General features: G+C 44.9%; 1 protein-coding gene across 7 annotated transcripts in view; it reads right to left on the reverse strand.

Moving 5' to 3' along the window:
- Nucleotides 1-353: 353 nt before the first annotated feature.
- LOC106603692 (MAP/microtubule affinity-regulating kinase 4) overlaps nucleotides 354-21,336 on the reverse strand; it is a 52,224-nt gene continuing 31,241 nt past the window's right edge. The window contains exons 13-18 of one of the 7 annotated variants that reach the window (XM_014197683.2): nucleotides 20,454-20,665; nucleotides 16,759-16,862; nucleotides 5,760-6,038; nucleotides 5,094-5,176; nucleotides 1,177-1,221; nucleotides 619-924 (exon numbers count right to left, since the gene is read on the reverse strand). In XM_014197683.2, coding sequence (XP_014053158.1) covers nucleotides 860-924; nucleotides 1,177-1,221; nucleotides 5,094-5,176; nucleotides 5,760-6,038; nucleotides 16,759-16,862; nucleotides 20,454-20,665 — 788 coding nt within the window. In that variant the 3' untranslated portion in view covers nucleotides 619-859. Of the gene's footprint in view, nucleotides 1,222-5,093; nucleotides 5,177-5,759; nucleotides 6,039-16,758; nucleotides 16,863-20,438; nucleotides 20,666-21,336 lie in introns of all 7 variants that reach the window. The other 6 variants (XM_014197682.2, XM_014197680.2, XM_014197677.2 and 3 more) reach the window with 6 other exon arrangements.

A 21,336-nucleotide genomic window follows, 5' to 3' on the forward strand; every position in this document is an offset into this window, starting at 1 on the left:
ACTGGTGTGGAGGGGGTGGGTTGGGTGGTTAGGTTGAGACTGGTGTGGAGGGGGGGTTGGGTGGTTAGGTTGAGACTGGTGTGGAGGGGGGGTTGGGTGGTTAGGTTGAGACTGGTGTGGAGGGGGGGAGTTTGGGTGGTTAGGTTGAGACTGGTGTGGAGGGGGGGTTTGGGTGGTTAGGTTGAGACTGGTGTAGAGGGGGGGTTTGGGTGGTTAGGTTGAGACTGGTGTGGAGGGGGGGTTTGGGTGGTTAGGTTGAGACTGGTGTGGAGGGGGGGAGTTTGGGTGGTTAGGTTGAGACTGGTGTAGAGGGGGGGTTTGGGTGGTTAGGTTGAGACTGGTGTGGAGGGGGGGTTTGGGTGGTTAGGTTGAGTCTGGTGTGGAGGGGGGGGTTTGGGTGGTTAGGTTGAGACTGGTGTGGAGGGGGGGGTTTGGGTGGTTAGGTTGAGACTGGTGTGGAGGGGGGTAGGTCTTTAGCCACATAAGAGACAGGAGGAAATGTATTTATCTCGGGTCCAACCCCAAGTCCCTTTATCTATTTCTCTTTCCATCCTTCTCAACCCCCATTATATTCAGAGTTCGAGGTCCTTCGAGATTTGCGTGGCGATGTCCCGGAAAGCAAGCGGTGCCCCCCAGAGTCGCGTGTAGCGCACCCCGTTGGAAGACTCATTGTTGGCGGCACTGCCCCCTGTGGAGAGGTGGCACACCTCGGCCTCAAAGGCCACTTGACCACCGGCCGCCCCGTGGGTGCAGGAGAGCAGAAAGGGGCCGGCATGGTGGACCTGGCAGCCGCAACCCCGTGCCGCCTCCCGCAGAGCCAGCACCACCTCCGCCGGGTCCCGCCGCCCCCCAGGTCCCCTCAGATCCCAGCCACGTCCGACGGCCCGGGGCTCGGACGCTTTTTGATGCCCAGGTAAATGGCGACTGGAGGCCAGAAAGGGACAGAAAAGTAGGAGAAAGGACAGAGGTGTGGAAGAGTTTAGGAAAAAAGAGGAGAGAACAGCTGTTAGAGGGAAAGGGGTAGTAAATGTGGGTTCTGAAGAAAAACTTGTGACGGGTTGTTGAATCGAAACTTTAATGTCCAGTTAAGGTGTGCAAGTTTACTGTCTGAAACATGAGTTCTAGATGGGTTGACGAAGGGTTGCCGGATATACTGACCTTGTGACATATACTGACCTTGTGACCGCAGATCGGCAGATTCCCTCAGGTTCATTTGTGACCCTGCGTAGAGAACACACACACACACACACACACACACACACACACACACACACACACACACACACACACACACACACACACACACACACACACACACACACACACACACACACACACACACACACACACACACACACACACACAGTTAAAGGGGGAATCGGAGAGGTGATTTATGGGAGATGCAGTTCCATGTCCACCAAGTACACAGTCATCAGCCACAATACAGTGAAGCCTTTCAAAAAGAAATGAAAATAAATCAGAGTGAGGACAAGCAAACAGCAACAGCAACAAAAACCACCAGGTGTTCATGGGTTGCATGTTGCCTCACAATATTATCATGTAAGTTCTATTGACTCCTGAGTCAATGTTTTACTCAATTCATTGTCAATTGGCGTTGATGAAGATTTAGTCGAAAGTGCGTTATAGTGGCTTGGAAATACGATGTCATTTCTAAAGGAGACAAATAATGAGTAGGAAAACCTTTTGTCATCATTGTGATGTCGTCAGATTAACTTTAGATGCAGTATAACCACAGATAGAACAAGGAGCCATATGTTTCACCAGATGTATAAATCTGAAGCATCCGGTTTGAAGTTCCACTCCCCACCAAATATGGTGAGGAGGAAGCACCAGCGGCCGGCAGTGGAAGAACATGGAGCAAGATGGAATTGGTCCGATACGCTAGTTTTCTCAGCGATTAAACATTTGATCTGAATACAGTTTGCTTTTCACAAAACAATAATCTGTTACGAACAGAGTTGACTAAGTCTTGTAGACTTGACCCTTTGCCAAAGTTGTAAAATTTGTTGTTGTTTAGAAGGAGGGCAATGGCGAATTGAGTTACTGCACACACGCACTTCACAGAGTAGGCATTTCCTAATGGAAATATGCAAACGCATGCTAGAACGCGCCAATAGGATCTCGCTAGCTCGTGCTTGGCTCTGCCCACCTCCTTGCTTGTTCTGCCCACTGTGCTTAATTTGCTCCCATTGGAAACGACAGGTTGTGGTGTATCTTGGTTTAGTTCTAAAAAATATTTGGTAAAACGTTAGGGAGCCTCCATTCAGATGGCGTGACACGACTGGGTGACGTAAGTGCAACCCATGAATACGGGTCAGAGTATGGAGTGATATTACTGCAATATTACCCCCGTATCAGAGCGCCCTGACTCGCACAACAGAGTCAACTAATAAGGCTGTATCAATATAAAAAATAAAAAACAACCCCATGCTTCTCATATTGTGTTTGTCCAGTGGGAACAGTGAATCTGTACTGATATGATTGTACTCCACGTCTTTTAGGGTGAGGTGGGAGAATCCACAGCAGCGTAAATGTTGGTGCATTCTGTGACACCAACTGTACGTCACTATCAATTCCACCACACAACAAAGACAGTCCGCATGTCCGGGAATCAACTGTCATTCAAAATAAAACAAAGTAGATGGAGTCACAGGAAGACCTTATGCACTAGAATGGTGCCCCTGGAACAAATAATTATTTTAACGCAAGCCCTTACGTATAATAAAAGGATAAATAACACTTTCATAACATATATCATAGGTGTCAGTTTATGACAACTGAGACCATGTTTACTGTATATCAGCCAATTGTCTATCAAAACTGCCATAGCTAATTCATTGTTTGTGTCACGTTAAGTCATTGTTATGACAGTGTTATGTAGCCCTTATGATGCAGGGTTCAAGTAAAGTGTAATCCCCCAGGCATGCCAAAGGAATGAACCAAAAAGCAGTGTGAGAGAGCTATAGAATAAAGACAAGTAGGTAGACAGACAGTCAAACAGATAGACAGACAAACAGACATGCATACAGACAGAGGCAGACAGACAGACAGACAGACAGGCCTACAGACAGACAGGTAAGGCAGACAGACATACAGACAGGTAAGACGTACAGAGAGACAGGCATACCGACAGGCATACCGACAGGCATACCGACAGGCATACCGACAGGCATACCGACAGACAGACAGACAGACAGACAGACAGACAGACAGACAGACAGACAGACAGACAGACAGACAGACAGACAGACAGACAGACAGACAGACAGACAGACAGGTAAGTACTAGGCACATGGGAAGTTAAAGAAAGGAAGTCATACAGACAGACAGGTCAGTAAGACATAGACAGACAGACAGGTAGACATACAGATAGACACAAAGGTATGTAACAGAAAGGCAAACAGATAGGTACAGTACCAGTCAAAAGTTTGGACACACCTACTCATTCAAGGGTTTTTCATTATTTTACTATTTTCTACATTGTAGAATAATAGTGAAGACATCAAAACTATGAAATAACACAAATGGATTAATGCAGTAACCAAAAAAGTCTTAACCAAATCAAAATATATTTTATATTTGAGATTCTTCAAAGTAGCCACGCTTTGCCTGATGACAGCTTTGCACACTCTTGGCATTCTCTCAACCAGCTTCATGAGGAAGTCACCTGGAATACATTTCAATTAACAGGTGAGCCTTGTTAAAAGTTAACAGGCTAGGGGTGGTATAGGTAGGGGTGTTGTGACAAGGTAGGGGTGGTATACAGAAGATAGCCCTATTTAGTAAAAGACCAAGTCCATATTATGGCAAGAACAGCTCAAATAAACAAAGACAAACAACATTCCATCATTACAGCCAATTCGGAAAATTTCAAGAACTTTGAAAGTTTCTTCAAGTGCAGTCGCAAAAACCATCAAGCACTTTGATGAAATTGGCTCTCATGAGGACCGCCACAGGAAAGGATGACCCAGAGTTACCTCTGCTGCAGAGGATGTTCATTAGAGTTAACTGCACCTCAGATTGCAGCCCAAATGAATGCTTCACAGAGTTCAAGTAACAGACACATCTCAACATCAACTGTTCAGAGGAGACTGTGTGAATCAGGCCATCATGGTCGAATTGCTGCAAAGAAACTATTACTAAAGGACACCATAAGAAGAAGAGACTTGCTTGGCCAAGAAACACGAGCAATGGACATTACACTAGTGGAAATTTGTCCTTTGGTCTGATTTTTGGTTCCAACCACCGTGTCTTTGTGAGACGCAGAGTCGGTGAACGGAATATCTCCCTATGTGTGGTTCACACTGTGAAGCATGTAGGAGGAGGTGTGATGGTGCTTTGCTGGTAACACTGTCTGTGATTTATTTAGAATTCAAGGCACATTAAACCAGCATGGCTACCACAGCATTCTGCAGCGATACGCCATCCCATCTCTTTTGCGCTTAGTGGGACTATCATTTGTTTTTCAACAGGACAATGACCCAACACACCTCCAGGCTGTGTAAGGGCTATTTGACCAAGAAGCAGAGTGATGGAGTGCTGTATCAGATGACCTGGCCTACACAATGACCCGACCTCAACCCAATTGAGATGGTTTGGGATGAGTTGGACTGCAGATTGAAGGAAAAGCAGCCAACAAGTGTTCAGCATATGTGGGAACTCCTTCAAGACTGTTGGAAAAGCATTCCTCATGAACCTGGTTGACAGAATGCCAAGAGTGTGCAAAGCTGTCATCAAGGCAAAGGGTGGCTACTTTGAGGACTCTAACATATATTTTGATTTGTTTAACACTTTTTTGGTTACAACATGATTCAATATGTGTTATTTCTAAGTTTGAGTAGGTGTGTCCAAACTTTTGACTGGTACTGTAAGTAAACAGGAACACAGTCAGACAGGCGCACACACACACACACACACACACACACACACACACACACACACACACACACACACACACACACACACACACACACACACACACACACAGTGTTAGTATGTCCAGAAGGCAGGCAGGCAGGCAGGCAGGCAGGCAAGCAGGCCGACAGAGAGAAGCTAGAGACATGGGAACTTACTAACTGTTTTTGATCCCTGGGGAAGGGTACAACCCGAGACTGATTTGTTTGAGCCCTGGCGCTTAGAGGGTTCTAGATTGACCCTGATGTAAGGAGAGGAAGAGCAAAAGAGAGAGATAGAAAAAGAAATGGGAGAGGAAGGGGAGAAAGAGAATATAATTGAATCATGGCCAAAGGAATGGTGGATAACAGCGCAGCTGTAGCTGATTGGCATGGAGGAAGCATATGTTTCATTACATTACATATATGTGATTATACTGTATATTATAGCTGATTCCAGGGAGAGCTGGGTAAGCTCTGTTTCCAATGTCAGGGCCCAGGGCTGTGGTCTGTAACTTTGTGTAACAGAAAATGATAATCAGTGATCTTCTTGAACAAATTCAGTTAGTGTGCCTACCTCCCCCATTTCCCCTTCTAAACACGACCCTGGTCCACAACTACTTGCTTGTGAGTTTGGAGGCAGGTGTTACGGAGGTGACTGCTACTATTCACTAAGGTGATTGTCCCCTGCATTTGGAGGCAAGCGTTACTGAGGTGAGTGTTGCGGAGGTGACCGATTACCTGCGCGTGAGTAAGGAGGAAGGTGTTACGGAGGTGACTGTTACGGAGGTGACCGTTACGGAGTTGACCGTTACGGAGGTGACCGTTACGGAGGTGACCGCTTACCTGCGTGTGAGTTTGGAGGTGAGCTTGGTGAAGAGGTTGGAGGTGGCACGGCTACGGGCGTGCGGCAGGGGACTTGCATCATGGTGGGACAGAGTGGGGGAGGTGGGTGGGGCCGAGTAGACGGGCGGGCCCCGGTCTCTCAGCTGGCCCCCGTGGAAGGTGCTTCGAATGGTGGAGCCCCGTGTCAGACGGCAGCGCTCGCTAGAGGAGGAGGAGGCCCCGGCCCCAGAGATGCTCAGGGTGGAGGGGGATGTGGGGGGCAGGCGGTGGGACAGGGAGCTGGAGCAGAGAGACAATTACAATTAGACAAATATTACTGTCCACACTAAGTGGAAGCTTGTCTTCGGCTTCACAATAACATGGTTGACAAAAAACAACACTAGAAACGGGGCGCCGGGTAGCCTAGCAGTTAGAAAGGTGATCAAGCAGCCAGAGGGTTGCCAGTTCAAATCCCGGGTCCAACGGGAAAAATCTGTCAGAAGTGACCTGGCAGGAAATGGGAAGTGATCTGGCAACCAACCGGAGAGTTGCTGGTATCAAATCCTAGATGCCATTGCCTGCCGTTGTCCCCTTCAGCAAGGCACTCAACTCCTCACAACAACAGCTCTCCGGGCGCTCAGTCTGGCAGCCCCCCGCACCTCTCCAAAAGCCTGTATGCATGTATGTGTGTCTTTCGTATGAGTTGGGTTAAAGGAGAAGTTTTGTTTTTAACAATCAAATCTCAAATGTATATGTAAATAGAATGTTATAGATGGGTCCAGACACCTATTCTGTGATTTCACTTGTTTTTGAGAAACTTACCCCAAACAGAAAATCCCCCACTGGGCACAGATGTAGATTCAACCTCTATTCTACATTGGTTCAACATAATTTCATTGAAATTTAACCAGTGTGTGCCCAGTGGACAACACGATTCTAATATCCCATTACTCTTGGCAACAAATGGTACCAGCTATGCTAGTTAGCAACAGCGCTGGTAGTTACAAGGGCGCTGGTCCCACATTTGTGACGACATTGTATACCACATTTACTCAAGTGTTTCCTTTATTTTAGCAGTTACCTGTAGAATGGATGTAAAGGTATCGCTCAAGTCGCAACAAAATGGAATATAATGTTGCGGATAAAATTAAGAATTACACAATTTCATGTGTACAACAAAAAAGACCTGCTTCACTATTCTGAGAGCTTTGCAGGTTCTAAAAATAAGTATTGGGGTGTTTTTGGAGCCTTTGTTCATGTTTTTTTGGGGGCCCCATACTACACAATGAGAATGAGGAAGTGCCCACACACAAGGATGAGGAAGTGATTTGCTGTTTGGGGAAAATGTAAAAAAAACCAAGTGAAATCACAAAAAAAGGTGTCTGGACACTTCTGTAACATACAATTTACAGTACCAGTCAAAGTTTGGACACACTTACTCATTCAAGGGTCTTTCTTTATTTTTACTATTTTCTACATTGTAGAATAATAGTGAAGACATCGAAACTATGAAATAACACATATGGAATCATGTAGTAACAAAAAAAGTGTTAAACAAATCTATTTTAATTTTGAGATTCTTCAAAAGCCTTGAAAGCTTTGCAGACTCTTGGCATTCTCTCAACCAGCTTCAAGAGGTAGTCGTCTGGAAAGCATTGCAATTAACAGGTGTGCCTTGTTAAAAGTACATTTGTGAAATGTATTTCCTTCTTAATGCGTTTGAGCCAATCAGTTCTGTTGTGACAAGGTAGGGGTGGTATACAGAAGATAGCCCTATTTGGTAAAGATCAAGTCCATATTTTGGCAAGAACAGCTAAAATAAGCAAAGAGAAACGACAGCCCATCCTTACTTTAAGACATGAAGGTCAGTTAATGCAGAAAATTTCAAGAACTTGAAACTGAAAGTTACTTCAAATGCAGTCGTAAAAACCATCAAGCATTATGATGAAACTGGCTCTTATGAGAACCGCCACAGGAAAGGAAGACACAGAGTTACCTCTGCTGCAGAGGATAAGTTCATAAGAGTTACCAGCCTCAGAAATTGCAGCCCAAATAAAAGCTTCACAGAGTTCAAGTAACAGACACATCTCAACATCAACTGTTCAGAAGAGACTGCGTGAATCAGGCCTTCATGGTCGATTTGCTGCAAAAAAACAACTACGAAAGGACACAAACAAGAAGAAGAGACTTGCTTGGGTCAAGAAACATGAGCAATGGACATTTGACCGGTGGAAATCTGTCCTTTGGTCTGATTAGTCCAAAACGGAGATTTTTGGTTCCAACTGCTGTGTCTTTATGAGACGCAGAGTAGGTGAACGAATGATCGCCGCATGTGTAGTTCCCACCGTGAAGCATGGAGGAGGTGGTGTGATGGTGTGGGGGTGCTTTGCTGGTGACATTGTCTGTGATTTATTTAGAATTCAAGGTACACTTAACCAGCATGGCTACCACAGCATTCCATATGGTTTGTGCTTAGTGGGACTATCATTTGTTTTTGGTACAAATCATTCCTTAAGTTCTAGACCTTAGCTGAATCTGGTGTTCATCCCCTGGGCAGAGATGGCCCAAAACTCCCTCCGCCACTCCCCTATCTCCTTTTCAGTGTGTACTGGGTTATGAGCCGGCCCTGGCACCGTGGCATCAGAGCCAGATCGAGGCACCTGCGGTGGATGAATGGTTTCGGTGCTCGGAGGAGACCTGGGACGCGGCCCATGTGCACCTGCAACGGGCCATCAGGCGGCAGAAGGCGTGCGTCGACTGCCACCGCAGTGAGGCCCCGGTGTATGCGCTGGGGGACTGGGTCTGGCTCTCAACCCAAAACCTGCCCCTTCGCCTGCCCTGCCGGAAGCTGGGTCCGTGGTTTGTGGGGCCATTTAAAGTCCTGAGGAGACTGAACGAGGTTTGTTATAGGTTACAGCTCCCCCCTGATTACCATATTAACACCTCGTTCCATGTGTCTCTCCTCAGGCCGGTGGTGGCTGGTCCGCTCCAGGAGTCTGAGGTGCGGGAGGTTCCTCCGCCCCCTCTGGACATCGAAGAGGCCCCGGCGTATACTGTTCGAGCCATCATGGACTCAAGGTGTCGGGCGAGGGGCCTTCAGTACCTCGTGTAGTGGGAGGAGGAGGAGAGATGCTGGGTGCCGGTGGAGGACATCCTGGACCCGTTGTTACTGCAGGAATTTCACCGTCTTCACCCGGGTCGTCCTGCACCTCGTCCTCCGGGTCGTCCCCGAGGCCGGTGTCGGAGCACTGCTGGAGCCGCGCGTCAAGAAGGGGTACTGTCACGATTTCCGCCTAAGTCGGTCCCTCTCCTTGTTCGGGCGGCGTTCGGCGTCACCAGTCTTCTAGCCATTGTCGATCCACTTTTCATTTTCCTTTTGTTTTGTCTTTGTTTTACACACCTGGTTTCAATTCCCCAATTACATGTTCATTATTTAACCCTCTGTTTTCCCCATGGTTTTTGTGCGTGTTTGTTCGTTGTTAAGTGGTCGAGATTTCTGTGAGCTGGTGTGTTTCCGTGCGTGGAAGGATTTTGTTGTTTTATTCGAGTAAAGGAAGTTTTTACTCAGTTCTGTGTCCTGTGCCTGACTCCGTCCTACCCGCTGCACTCTGACACTTGACAAGATATCTGTGGAACTTGTTCAGTTTATGTCTCAGTTGTTGAAACTTGTTATGTTCATACAAATATTTACACGTTAAGTTTGCTGAAAATAAACGCAGTTGACAGTGAGGGGACGTTTCTTTTTTTGCTGAGTTTATATAACGTACTCTGGCAATATAGCTAGCTAAAGATTTTTCAGCATGAGATCTAGCATGTCAGTCCTACATAACAATGATAATTTGAATATCATATTTTTAAGTTGTTAAATCTGCTAAATTTGAAATATTCGTTCAAATTTAGCAGCATATTACCTTGGATTTGTATTGGCAAATGTCCGTTTTTTTCAACACATTAAGTTCTATATTCAAAAATGTAAGTAAAACCAGAAACCTATTATTTAAAGTAAAAATCATTGATTTTCTTTTGCAATATTTACTAAGCCCGTGGGTCATTTTCTTTTCTTATTTTTTGCTAAGTTTACAAGAAGTTTTGTAGTGATTCATATGTTGATGATGTAAAGAATATTTGCTGGTCTGTGGTGTGTAATGAGGAGCAACCAGATGCTGCACTTGACCCCTTTATGAAACTACCTATTCCAGCTACTAATAAGCACGCACCCATTAAGAAAATTACTGTGAAAACTGTTAAATCCCCTTGCATTGATGAGGAATTGAAAAATTGTATGGTTGACAGGTGTCAATGGTGTGCGTACTGGGAGCGGAGTCAGGTGCAGGAGAGCAGAGAGTTGTGAACAGGCGTACACCTTATTTAGGCAGGAGAAACCAAGAGACGGACGCCACTGCGTCGAAACCTCCATCCAATATGCCAAAGTGCAAAAACGCGCAAACAGTCACAATAATAAAGTACAAACAAATAAACATACCTCGTGATATAAAACATGGAATAAACGCACACCAGAAATAGCTTGTCAAAAATGACACGTAACACGAAACAATCACACACACAAAGACATGAGGGGGAACAGAGGAATAAATACATGTAGTGTGATTGGGGAATGAAAACCAGGTGTGCAGGGAACAAGACAAAACGAATAGATAAATGAAAAATGGAGCGGCGATGGCTAGAAAGCCGGTGACGTCGACCGCGGAACGCTGCCCGAACAAGGAGAGGAGCCGACTTGACCAATTAAGTCTGGCAGCCCAACTGATTGGCAAACGTACTGCAAATTAAGAAATCATGTGACTAAACTAAATAAAAATAAACTACACTATGAAACAAAGATAAATTATATAAAGAATGATAGTAAAACGTTTTGGGGCACCTTAAATGAAATTTGGGGGAAAAAGCCAACTCGGCTCCTTTATTTATTGAATCAGATGGCTCATTCATCACAAAGCCCACTGATATTGCAAACTACTTTAATTACTTTTTCATTGGCAAGATAAGAAAACTTAGGGATGACATGCCAGAAACAAATGCTGACACTATATCCAAGTATATCTATATACTATATCCAAGTATATCGGACCAAATTATGAAAGACATGAATTGTACTTTTGAATTCCGTAAAGTCAGTGTGGAAGAGGTGAAAAAATGATTGTTGTCTATCAACAATGACAAGCCACCAGGGTCTGACAATCTGGATGGAAAATTACTGAGGATAATGGCAGACGATATTGCCACTCCTATTTGCCACATCTTCAATTTAAACCTACTTGAGAGAGTGTGCCTTCAGGCCTGGAGGGAAGCTAAAGCCATTCCGCTACCCAAGAATAGTAAAGCCCCCTTTACTGGCACAAATAGCCGACCAATCAGCCTGTTACCAACCCTTAGTAAACTTCTGGAAAAAATAGTGTTTGACCAGATACAATGCTATTTTAAAGTAAATAAATTGACAACAGAATTTCAGCATGCTTATAGGGAAGGACATTCAACAAGCACAGCACTAACACAAATGACTGATGATTGACTGAGAAATTAATGATACAATGATTGTGTGGGCTGTCTTGTTAGACTTCAGTGCAGCTTTTGACATTATTGATCATAGTCTGCTGCTGGAAAAACGTATGTGTTATGGCTTTACACCCCCTGCTATAATGTGGATAAAAAGTTACTTGTCTAACAGAACATAGAGGATGTTCTTTAATGGAAGCCTATCAAATATAATCCAGTTAGAATCAAGAATTCCCCAGGGTAGATGTTTAGGCCCCTTGCTTTTTTCAATTTTTACTAACGACATGCCACTGACTTTGAGTAAAGCCAGAGTTTTTATGTATACGGATGACTCAACACTATACATGTCAGCTACTACAGCGACTGAAATGACTGCAACACTCAACAAAGAGCTGCAGTTAGTTTCAGAGTGGGTGACAAGGAATACGTTAGCCATAAATATTTCTAAAACTAAAAGCATTGTATTTGGAACAAAACACTCACTAAACCCTGAACCTCAACTAAGTCTTGTAATAAATAATGTGGAAATTAAGCAAGTTGAGATGACTAAACTGCTTGGAGTAACACTAGATGGTAAACTGTCATGGTCAAAACATATTGATGCAGTTGTAGCTAAGATGGGGAGAAGTCTGTCTATAATAAAGCGATGCTCTACCTTCTTAACAGCACTATCAACAAGGCAGGTCCAACAGGCCCTAGTTTTGTTGCACCTTGACTACTGTTCAGTCGTGTGGTCAGGTGCCACAATAAAGGACTTAGGAAAATTGCAATTGGTTCAGAACAGGGCAGCACGGCTGGCCCTTGGATGTACACAGAGAGCTAATATTAATAATATGCATGTCAATCTCTCCTGGATGAAAGTGGAGGAGAGATTGACTTCATCACTTCTTTTATTTGTGAGAGGTATTGGCATGTTGAATGCACTGAGCTGTCTGTCTAAACTACTGGCACACAATTCGGACACCCATGCATACCCCACAAGACATGCCACAAGTGGTCTCTTCACAGTCCCCAAGTCCAGAACACACTATGGAAGGCAGACAGTAGTACATAGAGCCATGACTGCATGGAATTCTATTCCACATCAAGTAACTGACGCAAGCAGTAAAATTAGATTTAAAAAACAGATAAAAAAACACCTTATGGAACAGCATGGACTGTGAGGCAACACAAACATTGGCACAGACATATGCATACACATTAGAGGTCGACCGATTAATTATGGCCGATGACATTGCACTCCATGAGGAGACTGCATGGCAGGCTGACCACTTGTTAAGCGAGTGCAGCAAGGAGCCAAGGTAAGTTGCTAGCTAGCATTAAACTTATCTTAGAAAAAACAATCAATCTTAACATAATCACTACTTAACTACACATAGATGGTGATATTACTAGTTTATCTAGCTTGTCCTGCGTTGCATATAATCAATGCGGTGCATGTTCATTTATCATTGAATCACAGCCTACTTTGCCAAACGGGTGATGATTTAACAAGCGCATTCGCGAAAAAAAGCACTATTGTTGCACCAATGTGTACCTAACCATAAACATCTATGCCTTTCTTAAAATTAATACACAAGTATATATTTTTTAACCTGCGTAATTACTTAATATTGCCTGCTAACATTAATTTATTTTAACTAGGGAAATTGTGCCACTTCTCTTGCATTCTGTGCAAGCAGACTCAGGGTATGTGCAGCAGTTTGGGCCGCCTGGCTCGTTGCGAACTGTGTGAAGACCATTTCTTAGTAACAAAGACCGTAAGTAATTTGCTCGAATTTTAAATCATTATTTCATAACATTGAAGGTTGTGCAATGTAACAGCAATATTGTCACAGGCGTCGAAAGGATTAGACCAAGGCGCAGCGTGAATAATGCTCATTCTTGAATCTTTAATGAGAAACACTTTACAAAAATAACAAACGACCAACAGTTCCGTCAGGTACAATCACTAAACGGAAAATCAACACCCACAAAACCCAAAGAAAAACAGGCTGCCTAAGTATGGCTTCCAATCAGAGACAACGAAAGACACCTGCCTCTGATTGGAAACCATACTCGGCCACACATGGAAAATGAAACATAGAAACAGAAAACTACAACAAATTCCCCTAGAAACAAACCAACCCCAAAACACACAAAACAACCCCTCTGCCACGCCCTGACCAATCTACTATGGCAAAATGACCCTTCCCACTGGTCAGGACTAAACAGTACCCCCCCCCCCCCGAAGGTGCAGACCCCGACTGCACCCCAAACAAAAAACCCACAAAAACAACCCCAAACCTAAAGGGAGGGAAGGGAGGGTGGCCACCGTCTACGACGGTTCCTGTGCTACACCCAACCCTTCCGCCAATCCTCCAGCTACGGAGGTGGCTCTGGCTCCGGGCGTAGCCCCCGTTCTGCGCTGCCGACCACCGCCGTAGACTCTGGGCTGCAGACCGTCGCCGAAGACTCTGGGCTGCAGACCGTCGCCGAAGACTCTGGGCTGCAGACCGTCGCCAAAGACTCTGGGCTGCAGACCGTCGCCGAAGACTCTGGGCTGCAGACCGTCGCCGAAGACTCTGGGCTGCAGACCGTCGCCGGAGGCCCCGGGCTGAGAGGCGTCGCTGGAGGCCCCGGGCTGAGAGGCGTCGCTGGAGGCCCCGGGCTGAGAGGCGTCGCTGGAGGCCCCGGGCTGAGCGGCGTCGCTGGAGGCCCCGGGCTGAGAGGCGTCGCTGGAGGCCCCGGGCTGAGAGGCGTCGCTGGAGGCCCCGGGCTGAGAGGCGTCGCTGGAGGCCCCGGGCTGAGAGGCGTCGCTGGACGCCCCGGGCTGAGAGGCGTCGCTGGAGGCTCCGGGCTGAGAGGCGTCGCTGGAGGCTCCGGGCTGAGGAGCATAGCTGGAGGCTCCGGGCTGAGGAGCATCTCCGTAGGTTCCGTGCCTCGGATCATCACTGGAGGCTTTGTGCCATGGATCATCCCTACAGGCTCCGGGCCATGGTTCATCACTGGAGGCTTCGTGCCATGGATCATCCCTACAGGCTCCGGGCCACGGATCATCACTGGAGGCTTTGTGCCATGGATCATGACAGGAGGCTTCCTACGGGGAGCTGGAACCGGTCTCACCAGACTGGGGAGACGCACAGGAGACTGGGTGTGCAGAGCAGGCACAAGGCACACTGGGCCATGGAGGCGCACCGGAGGTCTGGAGCTCAGGGATGGCACATCCCGTCCTGGCTGGATGGTCACTGTAGCCCGGCACGGGCGGAGCGCTGGCACAGGGCGAACTGGGCTGTGCTGGGGAATGAGGGCTGCCGTGCGTAGAGCAGGCGCAGGATAAACTGGGCCGAGGAGACGCACTGGCGGCCAGATGTGTTGAGCCGGCGCACTTCTTCCTGGCTGCAGGCCAACTCTCGCCTGGCAACGCTGCAGAACCCATACCGACCGCACCGGACTGTGCGTGCGGATGGGCGAGATAGTGCGCATTACCCCGTAATGCATTTCTCGCCCCTCTGCACGCCCGCTGCGCAGTGCCCTCTCCGCCAGAACCATTTCCCGGACTCAGCGCTTGACTCCCTTTTTGGCTCCGGTTTGCTCCACGGCTCTCTCCTGTACGCCCGGGAAGTTAGGTCAGGGCTCCCCCCTGACCTAGCCAAACTACCCGTATGTTCCCCCCCAATTTTTGCCTCTCAGCCTCCTCTTGCCGTTCCAGACGTTCCTCCCAGTAACGCCGTTCCGCCTTCGCTGCCTCTATCTCCTCCGGCGGGCGGCGATACTCTCCCGGCCTTGTCCACGGTCCTGCCCCATTCAGGATTTCCTCCCAGGTCCACGAATCGACGTACCTCCTCCCACGCTGCTTGGTCTTCTTATGGTGGGTGTTTCTGTCACAGGCGTCGAAAGGATTAGACCAAGGCGCAGCGTGAATAGTGCTCATTCTTGAATCTTTAATGAGAAACACTTTACAAAAATAACAAACAACCAACAGTTCCGTCAGGTACAATCACTAAACGGAACATAAACACCCACAAAACCCAAAGAAAAACAGGCTGCCTAAGTATGGCTTCCAATCAGAGACAACGAAAGACACCTGCCTCTGATTGGAAACCATACTCGGCCACACATGGAAAATGAAACATAGAAACAGAAAACTACAACAAATTCCCCTAGAAACAAACCAACCCCAAAACACACAAAACAACCCCCCTGCCACGCCCTGACCAATCACTATGGCAAAATGACCCTTCTCACTGGTCAGGACGTGACAAATATTTAGACTGAAAGAATAAAAGTTTTGTTTTCAAAATTATAGTTTCCGGATTTGACTATATTAATGACCTAAGGCTCGTATTTCTGTGTGTTTATTATATTAAGTCTATGATTTGATATTTGATAGAGCAGTCTGACTGAGCGGTGGTAGGCAGCAGCAGGCTCGTAAGCATTCATTCAAACAGCACTTTCCTGCGTTTTCCAGCAGCTCTTCGCTGTGCTTCAAGCATTGCGCTGTTTATGACTTCAAGCCTGTCAACTCTCGAGATTAGGCCGGCAATACTATAGTGCCTATAAGAACATCCAATAGTCAAAGGTATATGAAATACAAATAGTATAGAGAGAAATAGTCCTATAATAACTACAACCTAAAACTTCTTAACTGGGAATATTGAAGACTCATGTTAAAAGGAACCACCAGCTCTCATATGTTCTCATGTTCTGAGCAAGGAACTTAAACGTTAGCTTTTTTACATGGCACATATTGCACTTCTACTTTCTTGTCTAACACTTTGTTTTTGCATTATTTAAACCAAATTGAACATCTTTCATTATTTATTTGAGACTAAATTGATTTTATTTATGTATTATATTAAGTTAAAATAAAAGTGTTCATTCAGTATTGTTGTAATTGTCATTATTACAAATATACATATAAAAATCGTCCGATTCATCGGTATCAGCTTTTTTGGTCCTCCAATAATCGGTATCTGTATCGGCGTTGAAAAATCATCATCGGTCGACATCTAATACACACACACACACACACACACACAATACATACACATGGATTGAGTACTGTAGATATGTGGTAGAGGTGGAGTAGGGGCCTGAGGGCACACAATGTGTTGTGAAATCTGTGAATGTATTGTAATGTTTTAAAATTGTATAAACTGCCTTAATTTTGCTGGACCCCAGGAAGACGTTACCATAGATGTATTTATTATGGGGATCCATAATAAATACAAAATACAAATACAAAGCAAAGGGTGGATACTTTGAAGAATCTAAAATTTAAAATATATTTAGATTTGAATGAGTAGGTGTGTCCAAACTTTTGACTGGTACTTTACATACAAAATATATATTTGGTTGTAAAAACTAAAACTTCTCCTTTAAAAGCAGAAGTCAAATTTCGGTTTGACCTTGTGTTCAATTCACCAATAAATTGATCTTAATCTTAATCATCATCAGGGGACAAGTGGGGATATATTTGGGAGTCTCTCTCTCTCTCGCTCGCTTTCCCTCCCTTGTCCTTCACCTGTTCTCCTTGCCATTCTGCAGCAGGGAGTGTCTGTCGGTGCTGGAGCGGTCCGTGCAGACGTATGTGTTCCGCCGGGTCATGGCACTTCCCGGGATGTTGTTCTGGGAAAGTAAGAGGGCAAATGACCATATCAGACGTTACCATAGATACCAGTTGCCACATCATACTACCAAAGAGGAGTATGATGGTGGTTGTCTTGAAACATCTGCGGACTCCAACCTGGGACAGGGACATTCTTGCTAAAATTATTATTCTATTTTATTTCATTGAGTTTTATTTTATATATATTTTGTATTTTTATTACCCATTTGTTACCCATTGACTTTCTCTATTGTTGTTGTACTGTTGAGAGGTGAACCTGCAAGAGAGCATTTCATTGCACTGTGTACTCCATGTATATCATGTGTATATTACGAATAAACAAACTTGAACAACCAGAGAGCCGCAGTATTATTGGTTGTTTAACTGCGAGCATTTGAGTAAATGCATGCAATATAATAACTTTATATCTCTGAAATATTTCTAAGCGCATCCGATGCGGAGTAGGCTACTACCTGGGCCAGCTCTACGGGGTGGCAAAGCCGGAAAAATAATTTCTGCCCCTACAGTTTTGTTTCCCCATAAACATAACAAATTGGTTGATTTTGCCAATGTAGCGCTGCCGGGACTGCCAGAGGCTATATGCCGGGTCAGCGCACAAGATCTGAGGAGGGGGGATGTAATAATGTAACATGTAGTAGTTAAAATCCAATGCATTCTGATTGGGCACCTAGCCATGCAATTTCACAAGGTACGCCTTCATTACCTTGTTGAGGAATGTCATTGCATCCCACCAGGGCGGGGTCAAATTGATTGTTTTTTTCTCACACAGAGGGAAAAAAAGTTCACCTTTGCAGACAGCTACAGCTAATACTAGTCTAGCTAGTATATACTAGTTTCGTTATGTTTTGGTAGCGACAAGCTGAATAATTATAGCTGGCTAATGGCTGGGCACTGCCAAGAGCAAAACACTGAGGACCACCATGTCGAGAGTGATCCCTAGCTCACTGAACAGCCTGCTGGCCCGACCACGGAGGTTGAGGAGCCTAGCATCAAATGTAATATGCGCACATCCCTTACGCTGCCTGCTGACCAACAAGATCGAGAAGAGCCAGAGCCTAGCACCAACAGCACGAGATTAACATCACAACAAGCACCTGCACCTCCGTTACTCCAGCCACAAGCAACTGACGACCTGTTGGATTTAACTAAAATTGAACCAGTGGAAGCAGAGTTTATTGTGGTTTGCACATTTTTGCAATGTGAAATCTCAACCACAGCCAGCAACTACAAATGGACCCCACTCAGTGTTCTTCAAAGATTCATAATGCCATTGCTTGCTTATGCGGGTGTAATTGCTATTGATATACACTACCGTTCAAAAGTTTGGGGTCACTTAGAAATGTCCTTGTTTTTGAAAGAAAAGCAAATGTTTTGTCCATTAAAATAACATCAAATTGATCAGAAATATAGTGTAGACATTGTTAATGTTGTAAATGACTATTGTAGCTGGAAACGGCAGATTGTTTAATGAATATCTACATAGGCGTACAGAGGCCCATTATCAGCAACCATCACTCCTGTGTTCCAATGGCACGTTGTGTTAGCAAATCTAAGTTTATCATTTTAAAAGGCTAGTTGATCATTAGAAAACCCTTTTGCAATTATGTTAGCACAGCTGAAAACTGTTGTCCTGATTAAAGAAGCAATAAAACTGGCCTTCTGTAGACTAGTTGTGTATCTGGAGCCGCAGCATTTGTTTGATTACAGGCTCAAAATGGCTAGACGCCTCACAAGTCCTCAACTGGCAGCTTAATCAATTAGTACCCGCAAAACACCAGTCTCAACGTCAACAAAGAAGAGGCGACTCCGGGATGCTGGCCTTCTAGGCAGAGATCCTCTGTCCTGTGTCTGTGTTCGTTTGCCCATCTTAATCTTTTATTTTTATTGGCCAGTCTGAGATATGGCTTTTTCTTTGCATCTCTGCCTAGAAGGACAGTAACCCAGAGTTGCCTCTTCACTGTTGACGTTGAGACTGGTGTTTTGCAGGTACTATTTAATTAAGCTGCCAGTTGAACTTGTGAGGCGTCTGTTTCTCAAACTAGACACTCTAATGTACTTGTCCTCTTGCTCAGTTGTGCACCGGGGCCTCCCACTCTTTCTATTCTGGTTAGAGACAGTTTGCGTTGTTCTGTGAAAGGAGTAGTACACAGCGTTGTACGAGATCTTCAGTTTCTTGGCAATTTCTCGCATGGAATAGCCTTCATTTCTCAGAAAAATAATAGACTGACGAGTTTCAGAAGAAAGTACTTTGTTTCTGGTCATTTTGAGCCTGTAATCGAACCCACAAATGCTGATGCTCCAGATACTCAACTAGTCTAAAGAAGGCCAGTTTTATTGCTTCTTTAATAATGCACAACAGTTTTCAGCTGTGCTAACATAATTGCAAAAGGGTTTTCTAATGAAAATGTTTTCTAATTTAGCCTTTTAAAATGATAAACTTGGATTAGCTAACACAACGTGCCATTGGAACACAGGAGTGATGGTTGCTGATAATGGGCCTCTGTACGCCTATGTAGATATTCCATAAAGAAATCTGCCGTTTCCAGGTACAATAGTCATTTACAACATTAACAATGTTTACACAGTATTTCTGATCAATTTCACGTTATTTTAATGGACAAAAAAATTGCTTTTCTTTCAAAAACAAGGACATTTCTAAGTGACCCCAAACTTTTGAAAGGTAGTGTATATACAGTATACACAACTTTGCGTTATTAGATGGGTATAGGGACAATGACCAATGTAGCCTAATTGGTTGTGCTCTGAGGTGAGCCCCGGCGTGGTGCTCCTGTTATCCTGACTGTCCACTCCGGTGATGCTGAAATTGTCCGTGCATCTAATGCTATCCTTTCATCGCGCTGACTGGCAGTAGCCTGGTGTGTTGTTTTAATGAGCACATCTTGGGCAGTCTTCGTGGGACTTGTCTTTAAGTTCGCATGCTTTCTTGTGTGCAAAATTACAGTTGTTGTGTATATGTCTGCATTTCAGATAGGCCTACATTTTTTATAAATGTTGTATGTAGGACCAATAACGTGTATTGCCTACTAAAAGAAGTATGCAAACTTTCACTCTGATATCATAAATTTGCATTACATAGTCATTGTGGGATAGGCCACTGTAAAAGTCAATATTATGAAAATGACACAGCCTAATTTTTCACCCCCTCCTTGCTCTCTTGCTATAGCCTGTGTGTGTTGGTTTTGTGGTTTTGTATATGCATTTTTGTTCGTTTGACATTTGGCAATGTGAATCGGACCGGACCAAATGAAGAACTATAGGAAAAAAACTTGTGTTAAAACGCCCTTACATACTACCCTGTGGAAATGTGCCCATACGAGTCTTATAGCTAGCAGCCATTTGCCTAACCAAGACTGCATCCAAAATGGCACCCTATTTCCTGTGTAGTAGTGCACTACTTAGGGAATAGGAAGCCATTTCAAACACATATCTTGAAACAGAAATCTTTCACAGGGCGCGTCCGAAATGGTATTGTAATCTGTATAGTAATCTGTATACTAATGCACTACTTCAAATGCAGCCCTATAACCCCCCACCACCCAACCCATCCATCCTACCTCACTGTTCCTCACCGTGGTGGCAGTCATCTCCTTTCGGCGGTCGGGGATCTCTGACTTGTTGGGGTTATTGGCACTGCTGACCATGGGACTGGAGGGTGGCAGCGAGCGACTGCCCATCACGCTGCAGCTGGCCTTACGCGGGGGCATGCGCCCCTCCCGCAGCTCCCGGTCACCTGTGCTGGTGGGGCTCCGCTTGGGGTGCATGACCGGCATGGAGGGCCCGCCTGAGGGGGGAACACACATGTTAACACTGGCACACAGACAGATACACACACATGCACACACTCACAGACACTTAGTCAGTGGACAGGAGCTGAGGATATGGGTAGGATGACCACATGTCCTGGATTGTGCAGGACAGTTCCACATTTTGTCCCGTAACCAAACAAACATGTCCCGCATTTTATAAATTCAAACACCACATTTTTTTTCTCCCATATTTAAGTCAGACATTTCTTTTCTCCAAATCAAATAAAATTTGTATTACAGTTAAATTCTTGCTTACTTTCGTACTTACAAGCCCCTAACCAACAATGCAATTTTAAGAAAAATAAGTGTTAAGTAAAAAATAGATAAGTAAAAAATAAAACTAACAAGTAATTAAAGAGCAGCAGTAAAATAACAGTAGTGAGACTATATACAAAGGGTACCAGTAAAGAGTCAATGTGCGGGGGCACAGGTTAGTCGAGGTAATTGAGGTAATACAGTTGAAGTCGGAAGTTTACATACACCTTAGCCAAATACATTTAAACTCCGTTTTTCACAATTCCTGACATTTAATCCTAGTAAAAATTCCCTGTCTGAGGTCAGTTAGGATCACCACTTTATTTTAAGAACGTGAAATGTCAGAATAAAAGTAGAGAGAATTATTTATTTCAGCTTTTATTTCATTCAT

Source organism: Salmo salar, chromosome ssa04 (genome assembly GCF_905237065.1).
Source record: "Salmo salar chromosome ssa04, Ssal_v3.1, whole genome shotgun sequence".
NCBI classification, from domain to species: Eukaryota; Metazoa; Chordata; class Actinopteri; order Salmoniformes; family Salmonidae; genus Salmo; species Salmo salar.